The sequence below is a fragment of the Eretmochelys imbricata genome, chromosome 6 (assembly GCF_965152235.1).
Source record: "Eretmochelys imbricata isolate rEreImb1 chromosome 6, rEreImb1.hap1, whole genome shotgun sequence".
Taxonomy (NCBI): Eukaryota; Metazoa; Chordata; order Testudines; family Cheloniidae; genus Eretmochelys; species Eretmochelys imbricata.
The window spans coordinates 52230996-52250653 of NC_135577.1; the positions used below are offsets into that span (position 1 = coordinate 52230996).

Genomic DNA, 19658 nt, shown 5'->3' on the forward strand with positions numbered 1-19658 from the left:
CAATACAGAGAATACACCATAACAAGCTCCTCCATAGTAATTACTTCAGGCTACTCTCAAACCTATGCTCCTTTGTGAAATGCACACAGATCCATTTATCTAGCTGACTATAAACCACAGACTGAATTCAGCCATTACCAGTTGTCCTGCTTATAGGTGTCAGATTCAGGAGCCAAGCACCACCTTCCCACCCAGGAAGACAGACAGGGGGAGATAAGTCGAAACCGCTCACGCAGAGAGAGCCTGTATTGTAAGTAAAGTGGCCTCACTGAAGAGCGGAGACTATGACAAAATGTCAGGGCATCTGCCTTAACCGTCGGTGGGAAGAGAAGCCTAAAGCAGTAGAGATTGTGAGAGAAACTACGAAACTCATAAAAGGCCATTTCCAGAAACAGCTTTTTATTTCATGTTCTTCTCAATCCAGTCCTTGAATGGAATTGCTTTGGTATAACCAGTGTAGAGTTCTAGGCTGCAAGTTTTATCATAGCCCCAGCTCACTAATCCCATTAGGTGCCATTTTAGCTCAGGAGACGCTTTTCCTGGCAACGTTATGGCTGCAATGCCTCCAGTCTCAGCAGGGCAGATGTTAGAAAAGGCAGTGGGGTGCTGCCTGGCACAGAACATGCTGTCAGTGATGATGACCTGGATTCCATTATCCTCATACTGCTGCTCGCACAAGAGCGAGTCCACCATCTGAACAACTCCCATGCGGATTGTATCATTCTTGTAGCTGGGATCCTTAATGTCAGCCAGTATCTTCCAGCCAGTAATCACTATTTTTAAATCCTCTGTGGATGGGTCCAAATCATGAGCAGATGCCAGGCAAATGGGTTGAACATGGCTGCTGATTTTGGCTTTGTCCAGGAGTTTTACAATGGCCATGTCGGAATCAAGCAATATGGGGTCAAAGTTTGGATGCACTAGGATGGCAGAAATCTAGGAAGGAACCAGAGAGGGAAAATTTACAGGATTAATAATGATGGACAATAGAAGTGTGGGAAATCATTGACCATTTTTCCATGATATTTTCACATTTAATCTCAGCTGATTTTGCACCCCTCAAAGCTTCCTTGTCTATGCTACTCAGTCAAATGCTCTTTCAAATCAAGAATATGCAAAATATTCAAATGCGGTGTTTCAAAGACAACTTTTGCTTGGGATCAAATCAATTTTTACTGACAGCAAAAAGAAAGAAATCATGAAAGGCAATCAATTTTTCAACAAAAATTGGCCCACTTTGATTGCAATGAAATTGGAGGAGGGAAGAGGGAAATATATTTCAAGTAGCTTAACCTTTTATTGAGAAAACTTTGCCTAGTCCTTTAGTGGACAATGTCTGATTGCATGTCAGTTTCAGTCTGCAGAAATGTAACAGTGTCCTACAGATGAACTAAAATATATCTTATTGAGTTTCTTCCAATAACTCACCCCAAAAGAAAGAGTTAATGCATTATGCAATATATAACTTTAGAGCCTAATCCTTTATCCCTTACTGGGCTGATAAGATGCTGTCAGAAGAAAACTCCAGGCAGCAGAATAGGGAAAGACTTTCCTATCAAGAATAATAAAATACTCTGGATAGGCAGAGGAAGGTGGGGTTAGGTACCAAAATGAAGCAGAAAGTTGAATATAAAACAAGAAACAAAGTAACTGTACTTTATTGGAGAGAACATATTAATGAACTCAAAAATCAAAAAGAAAAACACAATCAAAACTGCTGAGTTTCTCCTGATTTTGATATGAAACCATTAGTCTGCCCAGGTTAGCTTGGAAAATCAATTAACTCATCAAATTACTTTGATGAGACCTGGGCCTGAACTGTTATCTATGGATCTGGAGTCAGATCCAAACTTCCCCAAAGTTTGGAGTTGTTTAGATCTGGGGCTGAAATGTAAAATGAGTTGATGGTCACAGACCAGGATCAGTGGACATGTGTCTCCCTCCCCGAAAGCACAATCACTGGTTGGCACTGGCTGGCATCCCTTTTTTTTTGGAAATCTCAGCCAAGAGACCAGCTGAACAATTCTATTCATCCCTATTTGTCAGGAGTGAGGGATGTTAGTGGGATGATGTGCAGGGAAGCTTGCAGTGGTGCTGCTGCCCCTCCCATACCATAAGAGTTCTGTCAATGAACATGGGACTTCAGGCTCCAGGAATGTCAAAACAAAAGTATGCAAAATATATAATACATATTCCTAAGAATGGGCTTTTTTTCTCTTCATGCAAGACGGACCACAGGGGTGATCCAGGTCTGTATCTCTGTCAGCACTTCTCCACTCCCATCTGAATGCCTTACTCACCCGTAAGTTCTGGATAGTCTTCTCATTTCGGTCGTCGTCCCTGTAGAATTTCCCCAAGACCACTTTGAGTTCCGCTGTCTTGAGGACAGTGATCTTCCCCAAGTCAGTGACACAGTGAGCTGCCACCACCACAGTGCGCTCATTCACCAGGGCCCCACTGCAGATCAGGATCCACGCCCCCTTCCGGAGGCTGATCTCCTTTACCCCATTGGCTTTCCGATAGATGGCTGCTTGCCAGGGCCATCTGATAGATGAAGTCTTTTGAAGAGTGATGTTTTCCGTTTTTCCACAGACTGTAAAAATATGAACCTAGGATGAGTTGATTCTTTTTCCTCAAGAATCTGAATGTCTCCACTTCCTGATTCCCAACTATGGTGCGCCTTAGGGTACTAAACTTTATTGGTTAGCACCAGGAAAATGTTTATCAATTAACCCTTAGATCAGCCTTGCAACATTCTACTCACCCACAAACACCTTGAGAATTTTTATTTTTAAAGGGTGAATAAAATATTATTAGTTTTTTTCATTCTCATTGGAATTCCTTGTAAAAGGTGGGAAGGTAAATTTTGCATTTGAACTAGTAATTTTCCATTACAATTTTGTAAGACTGCCCTATAACAATATAATTACATAAAGATATGAAAGAATCAGGATGACACCACAGCTGTGTGAAAATTCCACCCTAAAACCCATCTTAAGCAACCACACAAGAATCGACCAGAAATGGGTCATCTCGTAGAAATGGGCTTTATGCAACTAAAGACTGAAAAAAATATTTCTAGATACTTGAGATGAGCCCAAACCAAAATCCCAGATCCAAAACCCTCTGAACTTTTGTCTGGATCTGAACTTTACAGTTGGCCCTATGCCAATAATGGGCTGTCCCAAATCTCCAGATTTGCATAGCCCCTAACTCTGAGCTAATTCGTACCCAGTTCTGAACTTTGCAAAATAGTCCCATCCTCAGCAGGATCGAGTAAAGGGAATAGCCTCTTAAAAGTTCACTGGTTCCACTTTATTCCTTTTGGTCTGATGTATTTGTAAATTATCTGCCAAAGCGCAGAGACAAGTGAAAAATTGAATTTGCTCTAAGTGGGAAAATGTGAATAATAGGAAAATGTTTCCAAATCATAGGCAAATTACAAAACTGAAAGCTTGACTCCTCACTTGGTGTCATCAACAGAAGTTCTGCTGTGGAGTAGAAAGAGTCATCTATCTTCCCAGTGTCATTGCGCCTTCTCGCCCAGCTGGGAGCACAGGCAGCCTACATAGTTAGGAATCTCCATTTATCTAAGATGCATACATGCCCCCACCCACAGAAGATGAGTATTTCTTTTCTTCTTAACAACTCACTTGGAATGCACGTGGGAGCCCGCCCACTCCATTTTCCTGTCTTCAGACAGGTTCTCCTGCTGCTTCCCAGGCGGCGGTAGAAGGGAGAAATGCAGTCATACTGAAGCTGAGTGTGCAAATGCTGGTACCCTGGAGGCAGGTCTCCAAAGGGCAGCATTGGCTTCTTGGTTGGATATATTTCGAGCTTCTGTTTGCTGAATGCAGAAGAGTAGAGTTGATGCAAAGGCGTCTCCCTGTTTCACCATACAAGAAACATGGGGAAATGATAATATGACAAAAAACGATCATGATCATTGCTTTATCACCAGCTGCACTACGCACCATTTTAAAACGTAAGGGCTTTGCTTATTTGGCGGAAGCACAAGGCAAAAAACTCTCCAACACAGTTTAGCAGAATTCCCATTTGCAGCTCAGCCTTTATATAGATGGGGGGAGGGTTTGTTTTTGTTTTTTTAGTTTACCTTTTCTGGAGTGTCTCCAGTTACATAGGAATATTTTGGGGATAATAGTTCATGTTATCACCATTTGCAAAAGACATGTGATGCTGCATTTTTCAATGGAAAAATTATACTCAAATTGGGTGTTGCTATAATTAATTTTCACTAGAGAGGAGTTTAGACTCCTTCTTTTTCGCTAGTGAACATTATAATAGGCAGTATTGGGAAAAGATTCAGACTAAACTATGTTGATAAAGTAGCTTGATTTAGCAATTAACAGAGATGATTACCATACCGGAGAGAATGTATAATTGCACCAATTGCTAAATTTTAGTTTAGGGATTGCACTGATCTGATGAAGTATGGGACCTATTTTTAATGTTTAAATGTGCTCTAAAAATGAAATTAACCATTCTGAATTTGTACTATGAACTTTACAAAGCTAATATTTTAAATCCTTCATTCATGACAACTACATGATCTCTGTGAGAAACCACTTGGAAGTACATGAAGGTCTGATTGCTTGTGGGGAAACCTATTGAAATCTGCAAAAATGGACAGGAAATGAGTTTCCTGTGAGATTGCTGTTACCTGTTGCAGCCAATCGAGCTAGAAATGCCTGGGGAATAGATTTTTCTCACGGTACGTTATGATTTTTCTCATGATAGCATATATCCCTTAAGGTCCCAGAGAGACAGATTGTCTTATATATGTGGAAACTGTCAGATTACATGTGACACCCCCTCAAAGCCAAGATACTAAGGCTGAGAGCAGTGGCAGTAAAGTCCATTTCTTTTCTTTAAACAAGACGACATCTGAATAGGAAGGATGGTCCAGTTGATAGGGCACTAGGTTAGGACTTCTGACGCCTATGTTCAGTTCCCTCTTCAGCTGCCAACTTTCTGTGTAACAGCAGATAAATCACTTTCTCTGCCTCCGTTCCCCATCTGTACAAATGAGGATAATACTTCCCTACTGCATGGGGATACAAGTTCAATTCATGGGTGTGAGATGCCCAGATACTATGGTGATAAGGGCCAAATATGTTTCTTGGTGGCATGTGTGTTAAGCAGTGTAAATCTTTTTTTTTTTTTTTTTTTGGGTGGTGGGGGCAGAGACTGAAGATATTGGTCATGTTTGCACTGCCACTAAAAACATACAAGGTCAGCACTGCAGAGGGGCACAAAACCAAAAAATACTAATGATTATAAAAAAATTACTCTGAACATGGCAGAATCCCCAGACAGATTTGGGTTGGGTTCTTTCTGAGAAATGAGCAAAAGTTCAGGGCAGGCCCTGATTTTTTTCTGACCAAGCTTTCCCATCCCTATCAAGCCCAGCTTCCTACCACATCATGTAGCATCTCTTTGGGTGATGGTGCCTATTGCAACAGACCATCCTAGGATGCCTTCCCCCTTCACCCCCAGTTTCCTCAGTAAGACCCCACAGTCCCAAGGAATCTCCGGGGAACCCCTGCTGACTGTTACAAAGATCACAACCCTAATTCTGGCTGCATCCCATAGGGGGAATAAACAATAAACGTTCTTAAAATTGAGGCATTACAATCTCACCTTGACTGAACCTGCATTGGAAGCACTTTCTGTCTCACCAGGTCAGAGATCTTTGGCTCTCTGCAGGCTAAAAAAAATACAGTGTTGCACAATCCTTTTCCATGTTCAGAGCTCAAATGTTATGGTTCAGATACCTGTCCACCTTTCCTGTCACTAGCAACAATGGACTGGATGAAGAGAAGAGGCAATAAGTAGATATAGTTATATGCATTAAAATATATGTGGTAACACCCCTGTTGGCCCTGTTATAGAGAGATCTGATGATTATGTTACTGTATGTTTCTCTAAACAAATGCTCACTGTTGGAATGATAATTATTTTGTCTCGGATATATACATGGCAAGGGTTTTGTAAACCTGTTAAACCTGCCTAAATAAATGACAGACAGACAGATAGCAAAAGCTGGGATCCTCAGTTAGTCTCTTGTGGTATATTACATTCCTGATAGACACTGAAAAGAGTTGAGTTCTCTCTCTCTCTCAAACTCTTTTCAGTGTCTACCAAGAATGTGATATACCACAAGAGATTAGCTGAGGAGCCCAACTTTTTCTCTGCCCCTAAAAATACTTTTTCTGTTGCTCTATCTACCCCATTTGCCAGGCATCCATCTTTGTAATATCTGTGTGTCTTCTGCCTTAGGCAGGTATAATAGTTTTAGCCATAGAGAGAGAAATGACCACTAGTGCTTTTGCAGAGCAATAATTAAAAGACCACAGCAGATTATTTGCAATCTGAGTGAACTTTTGTTAAAATCGAATTAAAATATATAATCACCATCTGCCTAGGTATACATGGATAATCCAGATGATTGGGCACCTGGCATGAAAATAGTAGGATGTTACAGATAGCTGCCAACCTGTCATCTTGTACACCCGTCTGAGAGGGGCCTAATTTGAACGAGCATAACAAGTTGACTCAAATTTGCCTAAGATAACAGATGGGGGAATCCCAGGACTTTAAATTATGTATATTATAATTATTTTGGGGGGGAGATAGATATCTGATTGGTCCTTAATAATTCAGCTGATTGTGCCAAGATCTCGTTCCCTCCAGTAAAGTGGATGAACTGAGGGATTCCTGTTGGATGTGGTTCATCTGTATGTTTGAGAAGTCATACACTGTGGCATTCTACAATACTTAGTTGCATTTGTGATTAATATCATATGTTAAACCTTTGGTAATTGTTAAAGTTAACATCAATCAAAAGGATTAGAGGGAAAAGGTACTTTCTATCAATGGAGCACTTAACACAATGTGCAGCAAGGGTGTTTAAGCCTTAAAAATACAGAACAAAACCCCAAAAGGATAAATAATTGTCCTTATAATATTTCATTTTGTTTAACAAAGGTCTGTTAATATGTATTACAAAATTCTCTCTCTTTGGGGAAATGTTTAGATAGTTCCCAACACACATCCTTCCTCTTGTTGTGGTTCCCATCACACGTCTATTAGACCCTGAATCAGCAAAGCACTTAAACACGTGCTTAAGTGCTTTGCTGAATGCAGACGGATTGCTGAACCAAGTCTTGAAAGACTGCAGACTGTAAGCCTGATCTTGCAAACCCTTACTTATGTAAGGAGTCCTGTTGACTAAGCCTGATTGAAAACTGGACCTTGTGACAGCAAGACTAATAATTCCTTATACAGAATAGACCTTTCTTCATTTTCCAGTTCCTCCGTGGTCTTCTTTGATTCACTGACACTACCCATACCGGATTCCAGTATGAGGGTAGGGAAAACAAAGGTGTTGGGGGAAATGAGATAAATTCCTATCCTTTCTTAAAGGAAGAAACTTCTCTTGGAATCACTACCATCTTCCCTGGCTGAGTTCAGCAGCCAGAGAGCATGGGAAGACTATCAGCTTCAGTATCAGGTGCCAATCTGATTGAGCCATTACACACCCTTTTATTGAAGGTATTTAGAAAACAGATAGTTTAGCCAGAAAATAATATACAAAACAAACTCCAGGTAAAACATATCAGTTTTTATGAGCTGGAGCAAAGAGACTGAAAACTACCTTTTATGCAGATTGGTTGTTTCCCTGACCACTCTCCATTGTCTTGGCAGGTCCTCTGCTCATTACCACTAAGAACGTATGAGTTGTTACAAAAGAAAGCAATGACTGTGCCGATTTTTGCGTAGCGTCCGGTCATTAGCCCAGTGTCTTCCACCACTCTTCTGTAGCCATTGAATGGGCCACCAGGGTCTGAGCAGTTTTTTTCTTGTAGAACTAACAACAAGAAAAAAAAGTAAACATTTTTCACAGAGAATTAATTGTGAGCCCCTGATCATTTGACATTTCACGCCCACAGTGCTACACAAAGTATACTTAATTTACAATTAATGTTTTAAACTAAATGTGATGCCAGGACTAGTCAGCAACAAATATTAAAGGGACAATGTCAATGTAGAAGTCTTAGCCTAGAAATAATAACCATACTGCTAACAGCACCATAGGTTTTTAAACGCTGAAAGGCTTTAAATCGAAAATAATTTTAAAAATCAAATTTAGGCCTCAGTCCTATAAAATGTTAGGCATAAGCTTAACTTTACACACAGTGAGTTGTTCCATTGGCTTCTACAGGACTACTTACAGTGCATAAAATTAAGCATATACATAAAACTTTGCAGGATCAGGGTCTTATTGCACCATTTTTCTTGTTTTATTTACTTTCCACATTTCACTAGGTTTGGATAATGAAACTAGATTACTTAGGTTCACTTTTGTTTACATTCAGTTTCTTTTCTCTCTCTCTCTTTTTTTTTAAGCACAACAGAGATCTTAACAATGCAGGGAAATACTGAAATATAAAGAACACTGATTTTCTCTGAAATAAAGAGCAAACATGAAAACGTTCTTATTCACATGAGGTTCTGTCTACAAAAAAAACTTTTCTTCCTCAATCCCCTCCCCATTTTTCTTTTCCCTTTATTTGTTTTGTTTTTCCTCCTACCGTTTACTGCTTTTTTGTGGCTTACAACTAGTTGATTATGTTCCTTAAAGTGATATTTTTCCCTACTCTTTATTTTTTTCAGCTTTCTGCTGTTTGTGTGACCCATTTAGAAGCTCTGAAATAAAAAGAATATTTCCCATTAATATTGTCCATTGGCAATCATTGATTTCCCCCCCGCTGCTTTTCTTATGAGGCTGAAATTAAGGTGTATTTTTTGCATCATAGATGGGGTCAGTGCAACTCCCCTCTGTTTTCCTGAACTGGGCATAAGTCTTCATTTTGCCAGATATGTCCTGACAAAGCACTTAACCATGTGACTAGCCTTAAGCATATTATTTTAAATTCATCCCTATTCTGCACAGTGCTTAAGTATGTTCTTTTTACATTAACTTAAATGGGACTTAAACATGTGACCAAAGTTAAGCATGTGTCTGAGTGAATAGAGATGGACTTGATCACCTGCTTAAAGTTAGGCACATGTGTAAGTGCTTTGCCGAATCAGGACCATATTGAAGAGGCAGGAAGAGGTGGAGCTGAGCTCTCTCACATCCAGGAGAGGGAGAGAAAGGAAGCTCTATGCCTGCTTTTAGTTTAGTTCCATCATTCTCCCTCTTGCTTTACTCCTGATCACATATCACAGATTAATTTCATTCCTTCACAAGACCTTGTGGCTGGTACATTGCTAGTGGTCATGTCTCACAATACCACTCCCATCACCATGTGATCTCACAGATATGGAGATGGGGAATTAAGATACCTGATGTGCCTGTCTATAGTTACCCTACAAATATTTGACCTGCCTATAGGGACTGACCGGACTGCCATCTAGTCTGTCATTCCTATAGGAAAGTAGGGTAGGACAGGCAGAAACCACATCACATCAGTCTATCCTTGTTGAGATATCACACCAAGGAGCCTTTTTTGTAAACTATTTTCCATAGTAGCATCCAGCCTGGTTGCACCAAGTAGTTAGTAGAGCCCTTGTATTTCAGAAGTACCTGAACTTCTCTGAACCAAGTAAGCTAACTGCCTCCACTTGAAAAGGGCCTTCTTCTCCTATCTGACCCTGTGACAGCACTATCATTTCTATGGTGTCAGACTGCGACATAAGTTAAGTATAGGGCTATGACTTATAGATTCATAGATTCATAGATATTTAGGTCAGAAGGGACCATTATGATCATCTAGTCTGACCTCCTGCACAACGCAGGCCACAGAATTTCACCCACCACTCCTACAAAAAAAAAAACCTCACACCTATATCTGTGCTATTGAAGTCCTCAAATTGTAGTTTAAAGACCTCAAGGAGCAGAGAATCCTCCAGCAAGTGACCCGTGCCCCATGCTACAGAGGAAGGCGAAAAACCTCCAGGGCCTTATCTGATGGATTAAACAGAAGGAGAAGCCAGTTGGGAAGAACATACTTCTTACAACATAGATAGCTTCAATAAGAGACAAGGCTAGGGGCAGACCAAGTTATAGACTAAAGAGGTGTAGCCAATGTCATCATAATGTTAGGGAAACTGAAGTTACTCATAGACCAAACTCCAAAACATTTATTTCAGTTGGAGAATTCCTATCTATCCCAAAGGATGTCCTTAATTGTTCTTCCTGATCTCCAAGAGCTCTTATAAAGGAGTCCCCAAACATTCCCAAGAATATTTTGCATTGTTTGCCTCAGCATCTTTTGGAAAGCCCTACTCCAACCAGTGCAAAGGATTCTGGAATCTGGGAACAAAAGCTGTCCAGTGGGAAACAACTGAAACAGAATCATCTTTCTGGAAGAAGAAATATATACAGGACACTGTTTGGCTAGGGGGGTGGAAAGGAAAGATTTGAATCTTCAATGGCAGACCTAAGGTTTGCCTTCATACTATCAAGGCAACATTAACCAAAAGTATTTTTCTTTTTCTAGCATGACTGTCCTATTGCTATGTTACTCTGTTCTCCCCACAATGAGCCATTTAATCACTGCCACAGAGTGCAACAAACCTCTTCAGAAGAAACACAGTAGTGCTGGAAATAGCTATTAATTAATGCACAAGACACATGGTCCTCTTTTGTATTTCAGGTTCTAGAAATTATGCAATCATGGTCCAAGCCCAGCAGTCTTTGCTTAGGCATAGATGAAACAATGGGAGCTTTGTTTGAGTAAGGATTGCAGGCCTGGGCACCAAGATAGTAAATTAATATCGACTACGGTGTCTTAAAAATACAGAGATGAAAGAACATTGTGTTAAGTCATGGATGTGCCCAATTCCAAGTGAGATTTGGACATTCCAATATTTAAATCCCAATAGCTTGTTTTAATGACAATACAATGGGTTAGGCATGATAAAAATCAAAACTTAAAGCAACCTTACCACATTCATGATGATGTGTTGACCAACTCCCATCAAGCTGACAGTAGGCAACACGGCTGCCTTTTAAGTTGTAACCTGCGTTGCACTTGAAGTAAACCTGGGCCCCGTATTTAAAGTCATCTCCTTCCACAATACCATGAGCGGGAGCACCTGGAGTCCTACACATCACCACTGACAGTTCAGATATTTCAAAAAAATCCACTTTATTACAAAAACAGGACTGTGTTAGGAAGATATTTTATGTAGAATATTTAAAAAAATAGCTTAAAAATGGGCACAGGAGTCAAAATTACAAGACCAGGTACATGCAAGTTCTTTCAAAAATTTACTTAGGTCCTGATCCTACAAACACTTATGCATATGCTTAACTTTCAGCACATAAGTGGTACCATTCAGTTCATGTATGCTAAGGTAAGCACATGCCTGAGTGTTTGCAGGACTGGGGCCTTAAGTTGCTAAAACTGTCCCTATTTGAAGCTCCCTCCATCTCAATAGGAGTTTTGAATGGTCAACAGAGAAATACAAGATATAACTTAGAACCTGGAAACCCCAGTTTTGAAATTCTTTAAAATTCTTGTTTCAGCTTTCACATACTCTTTAATATTTCTCACTCACATCTAAAAGCATGTACAGCTGTGTTTTGTGGGGCCCAACAACAACTGTTAAAAGTGGAGCTTGTCATTTACCATAATGCAATATTTACCATTTCCACAGTATTTTCTATATTGGGATATACTGAAAAATCCCAATAAATGTAATTATTGCAGATAGTAAATGTGCAGGTCACAGCACCCTTTGTACACTGGTTGGCTGTTTAGCTTAATCACATCAAGGAAGAATGTCTCCAAGGGCATAATAGAGAACAGAAGATTCAGTGTCTCTCTCTTTCTGTGTATCTTGGGCCCTATTCTACAATTCGCTGAGAACAGATGCACCATTGAAGTCAACCGGGCTCCACGCAGGTGTAGCCCTGCAGGATTAGGGCTTTACCTGTTTCAGTGGTACCTGTTATCTTGTTTTATAAGAGCAGTTGTGGCCCATGGAAGATGGTAGTCTCAATGCAGATGCGTGCCAGACAGATCTTTCCTGTTTCACGCTTCTTTCATAGGATTATGAATTTTTCTTTTACTATGTTACTATTTCATTAACTAAAAGTGTAAAGAATATTATTACTTATTAACTGATGACCAAATCCTGTTCCTATTGATGCCAATAGCAAAGCCTCTCTCAGGGTCCAATCCTGTAATCCTTACTCATGACACATGCGAGTAGACTCACTGAAGTCTATGTAACTACTCACATAAATAAGGACTATTTATGTGAGTAAGGTTTGCAAGAGCAGGTCTGAATGTCACACCATTCACAAGCATCAAGGGTCCATAGAATTCTGACCATTTTGAGAAATATTACACACTTCAAGCGATCATTTGGCAATGTGGCTCAGTGCCACTATCCATGAGCCTTGGGAGAGAAAACCATTGGACATTTAGTAACTAGAAAAGACCCCCAAATCCAAACACTCCCAAACTTGGTGGGTTCAGAGTTTAGACTTGGACGTATCCTTACCCAGAACACTCCAAATGGTAACCCTAAAAATTGAACAAAAAATCTTTTATATCGTTATGGTTCCTAGTTGATAGCTTTACATATGTAAAGGAAAGAGAGCAGAGGGGGATGTATTCATCATACTGTTTAAGCATTTTTTCTAGGTATTTTGAAATTTCTAAACATAATTTGCCTGCCCAGATGCGGTCTCTCTATTCTCAGTCACTCCTCATATCTTTCTTGGAATGCTAATTTATTCCATCATGCTCCTAATTTTCCTCTCTAAATATAAAGTCATAACAGACTTGTCAACTGCCATACATTTTTTTAAAAAAGCGGGGGGGGGAGGGGAAGCACTATAAATATCTGTGAAACACACTCAGAATTAGTCTTCCTCTCCCATATAGGGCTTTCTGCATCTCTGGTAGTCCTAACCAATATCCCATATCAGCTCTACACTATTTTTCAACCAGTTTAAATTGTACTTCCCAATCTTTGGGATACACTCGGACAGAATCTTTGTCCAGCTACAATAACTTTTTCTGGGAGAATATCACAGACTCAGGGTATCTTTCTTGCTTGATATCCTACTTGATGATCTTCAGTTTCTAGTCCTGTTCATTATATTGGTTTCCAGTCTGGTGACCTTCTTAGCTTTGTCCATCTCAAGGTTCTCTTTAACAGTTCAATTCCATTATCTTGGTACAACACCCAACATCAAAATTATGAGCTAGATTGCACTTGTGCATGGGATAAGTTAATAAAGACACTGGGACCAAAAGAAATGAGCACAGGTTTGGAAGTCCTGAGCTCTAATCGTAGCTTGACCACAGACTCATGGTGGGGTCTTGGTAAGTTATTTTGCTTCTATATCCCCCAGATGAGGATAATAAAACTACCTACCTCACAGAAATGGTGTGAGGATTAGCTAATATCTCTACAGTGCTTTCATCATATTATGGCTGAGTATTATTAATAGACATTCCTTTTGTTACCTATATTTTTACCTGCTGTGTGTCTGTTCCCTTCTGACACAAGTCTTTCAAACATTTATCTCACTTCTGTCCTTTGCTTACACTTTGCCACTGTAAGTGCAGAATTAGTCGATCATTTTGTATGTTAGTTTTTGTTCTCATCAAACTAATCAGATTTTATATCACAGTGCATTCATCAGATTGCACTATTGTAGCTGAGTCCTGCATTGTTCTCTAGAATATCTGGACTGGCAGTCGTAATGAAGTTACCCTGATAGCATCCTTTACCCTTCTGAGTTTCTCTGTTGTTTTGTTCCTTTCAGCTTCTCTTCCTTTTCATCCTTATTCCCTACTGTATTTTAAACAGTTCCATTGGGCCCTTATCCTTTTCACCTAATGGCCACTTTTTGCAATGAAATCTCCACTGATGATCCTGAAAGAAAACCTAGCACCTTTTGTGCTTCCTATAATTCTTTCCTTTCATTATCTGGATGGCTGCCTGTCAGGTGCATGAACCTGATTGCTTCTCATCTCCCTCAGATTGTACAGCACATGCAATTGAATTTTAGGATGGTCTTCTTTGTCTGAGATATTTTGTTAAAGCCTTTCAACATTCTCAGCTCCTTTCAGAATACACCCAACCCCTCCAGTTGTCTGTGCAGCTATTTCTCAAAAGTTTTTTAAAAAAATAGTGGACTACTTTGTGAAAGTAGATGTCATTTATACCTAACCCTGTGCTGTGCAATCCAGCAAAATGTCCAGCCATCTGCGCCTGGTTCTATTTATAATTCTCTTTAGCGACTGACCTCTATTGGAGATCTGGTTTTAAGTCAAACTCTCACTCTGAAGCACGATGAGCCTGAATCTGCCAGCTGCTGAGGATCAGGTCCTCTCTCTAAAATAAGTGATTCCTATTATCCTGTGATTCTAGCTTCACGCCTTTGGGGATTCTTAAGTAATTACGGCTTTCACATGCTGATCAGATGTAGCATTAGTTGGCTATAGTGGACCAGAAGAAGGAAAAACCTGTCTTGATAAACTATAGGAAGAGGACTTTCTCTCTGAGTCAAGCACAGGCATCAGTAGCTCTTATCCTACTACTAAGACTAAGGGAGCAACTTGGTGTTAATGCAATGTCCCCCGTTCCGTCATATACCCTGGCAGTCACTGCCAAGCTTTTCAGACGATAACATTTTCTCCCACAGCACTTTTTCAAGCTATGTAGATACACCACCAGTGTGATGGCCACGCTAGTTGGGGGTAGGGGAAACTTTGACCAGACACAAGTAAAGTCTCTCTGAAAAGTACCATCAGACCTTTTATGCCCACCCAGAGCCAACAGAACCTTGATTTTTAAGGACTCAACCAGAAAAATATCCACAAACAACTGCAATTTATTTATATTGAAGGAATGACAGATTGAGACAACTCTGAAAGCATCTGAAGCAATAGCTCTAGGCTGCCTAGGACTTTCACACTCTGCCTTCTGAGAACAGAGGAGAACACCCACCTGCAACCCAGCAGATGGAATAACTTAGAGAGGTTCTGGGAGGCAAATATGGGCAGCAAATTAAACACGAGTTTTCAATGCAACCACACCACAAAAGTCACCACAAAAGTCAGTGCAATCTAGGGCTGTCTAAACACAGATGCAGCATGTCTTGGAGCTGAAAATAATCCCTCTCCACATGGCACTGGTGTGACCATGCCTTGGATACTGCATTTGTTCTTGGCACCTCACTGCTAGAAAGTGTGACAGGGCAAGGCCAGATGGCTATAGAAAAGTAGTGGGAGATAGATATATTAGCTCCAGGCTAAACAAATCCCTGGTACCAGGATAAGTGAAATGGAAGCTGCTCCAGGTCAATTAAGACACCTGGGGCCAATTAAGAACTTTCCAGAAGGCAGGGAGAATGCTAGGTTGATTGGGACACCTGAAGCCAATCAGGAGCTGGCTGAAACTAGTTCAAAGCCTCCCAGTTAGTCAGGTGGGTGTGCATGTCAGGAGCTGTGGGAGGAAGTTGTGCTGTTGGAGAGACTGAGTAGTACACACCATATCAGGCAAAAGGAAGGGGGCCCTGAGGTAAGAGTGAAGTGGAGCTTGAGGAAGTAGCCCAGGGAATTGTACATATCATGTTTCTAAAAAGTCAGCTACCATAGCTGATACTATTAGGGTCCCTGGGCTGGAGCCCGGAGTAGAGGGTGGGCCCGGGCTCCCCCCCCCACACACACACACCTTTGCCCCCTGATTAATCACAGACTGGGAGACAACAGAGACTGTGCAAGGAAGGATAACTTCTCCTCACCTCCCTCACTGGCTTATGTTGAAAATGGCTCAGAAGACTGTGACCCTTGTCTATAGAGAGAGAAGGGTTACGTGGAAGGTCACAGTGAGCCTCTGAGGCTAGCAAAATCCGCCAGGAAATGCGGGACCCACAGAGGCAAGGACAGAGCTTTGTCACAAGAGATATAGAGAAACTGGAGGGAGTTCAGAGAAAAGTGACATAAATGATGTGGAATTTACCCACGAAGAAAGGTTAAGGGCTGAGCATGTATACCTTAGCAATGGCTAATAGCCTACAAGAATCTGAAGTTTGAAAAGATCAAGGACGGCTAGAAATTATTTAGGGCTGCACAAAGGGGTGTGTCTAGGAGTGATAGGATGAAATTAAGAATCAGAAAATTCTTGCTAAAAAGAAAAGGAGTACTAGTGGCACCTTAGAGACTAACCAATTTATTTGAGCATAAGCTTTCGTGAGCTACAGCTCACTTCATCGGATGCATCCGATGAAGTGAGCTGTAGCTCACGAAAGCTTATGCTCAGATAAATTGGTTAGTCTCTAAGGTGCCACTAGTACTCCTTTTCTTTTTGCGAATACAGACTAACACGGCTGCTACTCTGAAAAAAATTCTTACTGAGTATCAAGAAAACCTTCTGTGTAGACTCCCAATGGAAGCAGTAGAATTCGCCATGTGAGAACTGAAAATTCAGCCAGAGAATGCACTAGAAAATGCCCTGGAGAGAACAATCCTGCACTGGTAGGCAAATGGACTGGACTATCTAACAGATCTTTTCCATCTTTAATTTCTCTTTGTTTTTCAACCTCCAGTCTTCCTTGGACATTTCACAGCCAATCTATCCTAGGTACTTGCACATCCTGATCACTGCAGTATCTAATGCAAGCATGGACCCAGCCTGACTTATATAGTTTGTGAGAGCCTAAACGGTAAAAGCACAAGATGGGATGGCTTCAGGCCTTTCTAGCAGAAATGCTGACACAGTTGGGACTGCACTGTTAGAGATGCTCTAACAAAAAAAAACCAAAACAGATGTCTCAATTGCTTGTGTAACACATTCATGGACTGTGTAATAAAATTTAATAGCACGCTCCTTTGTCTCCTACTGACACATCCTGGAAAAGGAAAAACATATCTGTCTTGTGAAATATATTAAAACTGTTCCCTGTTGGACAGATTTTTTTTTTTTTTTGCATTGAGAGAAAAACTAGAATAAATGAACAAATATTCTTAAAGTCAGATGTTCCATTATAAATAATACAGTGCTGATTCCCCTTCCTTTTTCAATTGCTTTTGGGAGACATTCCTCAGTTCTGAATCATCTGTCATTTAGAAATGGTTTTCATGCCAGAATCTGCAATGGGAGAAACTGGATCAACTGCACTTTTTCTCCCTTCAGTGTCCTTCAACTCCCTGCTGGAGGTGCCATTTGTTCTTGTCCCATGGCCTCATTGTTCAAAAAAAAAAATGCCACTTTTCTGCTCTCCCACCCAGTCCCCCATATATAAAAACACAATACATTATATCTAAATAATGCATCTCCTTTTCAATAATAGATTGCATGCCCAGATGATACCTGATTTATCATCACTGGTCCTAATGCAAGGCTTGCATTTCCCATTCATCCTCCTAAAATCTGACACAGTAGGGCCTATAAATGTTTTTTGTTTGTTTGTTTTTAAATTGCTTGTGTAGGCTTTTTAATGATGCTGCTGCTAAAGAAGTTGTTCTGGTCACACAGTCCCAAGTTAGAGATTTGCTTCCAGTCTGACCTTTGTTCTAATGTGTATAACACATTGTGCCTATTCAACTGCTTTCAGGGAAGGTTTTTCTATTAACTTGCAGTATTGCTTTTGCATAAGGTTGTTGGTAATCTCAGCTGAGAAGCCAAGGACTGAACTGAATGAGACTGAGCTCTCTTCTGACCCCTGCTACGTGCAGCCCCTTAGGTCAAGACTGAGGTGCATTGGCAGTGGGCAGTATGGAGGAGAAGCTGCTGCTGATTCTGATGTACTTGTTCTGTAGCTGAAGAGAAGCCTACAGACTCCATTCAATATGACACTAACAAATGATGTTCCAGGTGAAGTTCATTTACAGGAGTTAGCAGATACGTGCACATGGATCTGACAGGAAAGCAGAATTCCCATTCCACAAGAAATTCCGAAATTTAAAAAAAATCATCGCAATGAAACACTGGTTGTTGTTGTTTTTTAAAATTTCCCACCAAATGGGAATTCTGAAATTTCATTTTGATTCTTTTGAAATGTTTCTGAAGCTTCCTGAACTGCACAGAGTTCTGGCAGACCACTGGGTGGAGAGTCAGGCAGCTCAGGGAGCCTGGGAACTAGAAAGGGCTGGCTCTGGGGCACTCCAGTTGGCAGACTGCTCCAGGAGCCAGGGAGCCTGGGATACCAGGCTAACTAGTGGCCTTCCAGGCAGGCTACTGAGGAGTAAGGGAGCCATGGATCTGGGAACCATTTTCCAACTGAAAATAAAAAAAATTTCTACAAAACTGGGGAAATTTCAAATTTGCTGAAAGTGAATTCCTGTCAGAAAATCATTCCAATGGAAAATTCCCATCTAGCTCTACCTGCATGAACTTCTTTCAGCTCAATGTCTTTTACAGATACAGAGGCCCTGTATGCCTCCAACCCCACTGAAATAAACCATGTTAAATAAAAATAGGTTTGATTTTTGCCTCTGGGGGTCTCATTTGATCACCTTTTATTTTTTCTGCTCCAATTTTTGTTTTGAGGGCAAGATTATTAAAATGACTGCCTGAAGAGATTTAGTTAGAATAATAATATTTAGCTCTAATCATCCATATATCTCAAAGACCTTACAAAAATGCATAGCTATCATCACCCCCATTTTGTTGTTGGGGAAACTGAGACACAGAGTGATTAAGTGACTTGCCCAAAGTCAGCCAGTGAGTCGGTGGCAGAGATAGGAACAGATAACAGGTTTCCTCATACCGTACCTTTATTCACCAGACCATGCTGCTTCCTCTGATACTGGAGTAGCTTGGGACACTCCCTCTCTCAGAAAAATGAGAAACTTAATTCAATGTAAAATAAATGTATCTTCACCTCAATCTATGTGCTAGTCACAACTGCTACTGTTGCAAACTAGCTCTTCCAGGTGATAGCTCTGTGCAAGCGCAGATGATCCAGAGCCCCCGAGTGATTAGCACATGCTTTGACAGTGCCTCCCTTGAACTCCTCAGCAGCTATCCTAGAGCACTGGGATGCACTTCACAAAGCCCCATAATTAACTACATTTTCAGACCTGATCCTTATGGTATTTATTGTCATCTATATTTTTCTTAGAATTTGTTCTCTACTCTTGCTCATTGGGTTCTGAAACTCCATGTGAACAACAAAGTCCTGATAACATTTATTCCAACCACATTTATTCCTTCTCTCCCTAATCTACACTCGGGGGTAAGAAAGTTCCTGGCTCTTGTTGGTGGGGAGGACTTAAGTGGCCTTTCTGAGTGACAATCATTGTGTGACTGGGTAAAAAGGCCAGAAAATGATTGAGGACTACCTGCCTGTCACATGGTCTGGCAGGGGATTTAAGAGAGGGTGTATCATCTTTCTGCAGCTGAGGCAGGGAAGGGGAAAGGGTTTCTGTAGGCTGCAGTACACACTGATCAAGAGAATTGCTTTGTTTGGTGCTACTCATGAGATTTTGTGTTTGATCAATGCATTGTGTCTTGAGGCAAGGGCATGTTGAAAGCTAAATTGCTTTGGGAGATATTATCCCTCCTTTCAATGGGTGGTTGTGTGTGTGCATATGCTATATGTTTGTGTGTTCGGTGCTGTACAGAGTCCCTGAGAATCATCTTTTGTGTTCCTTGAA

At 40.7% G+C, this 19658-nt stretch overlaps 1 protein-coding gene across 3 annotated transcripts in view; it reads right to left on the reverse strand.

The window, feature by feature from the left end:
• Positions 1 to 399: 399 nt before the first annotated feature.
• Positions 400 to 19658, reverse strand: part of PAMR1 (peptidase domain containing associated with muscle regeneration 1) — a 53283-nt gene continuing 34024 nt past the window's right edge. For 2 of the 3 annotated variants that reach the window (XM_077820185.1, XM_077820186.1), the window contains 5 exons: positions 7679 to 7891; positions 5662 to 5728; positions 3654 to 3886; positions 2301 to 2593; positions 400 to 936 (listed from right to left, as the gene is read on the reverse strand). In XM_077820185.1, coding sequence (XP_077676311.1) covers positions 400 to 936; positions 2301 to 2593; positions 3654 to 3886; positions 5662 to 5728; positions 7679 to 7891 — 1343 coding nt within the window. Of the gene's footprint in view, positions 937 to 2300; positions 2594 to 3653; positions 3887 to 5661; positions 5729 to 7678; positions 7892 to 16554; positions 16585 to 19658 lie in introns of all 3 variants that reach the window. The other variant, XM_077820184.1, reaches the window with a different exon arrangement.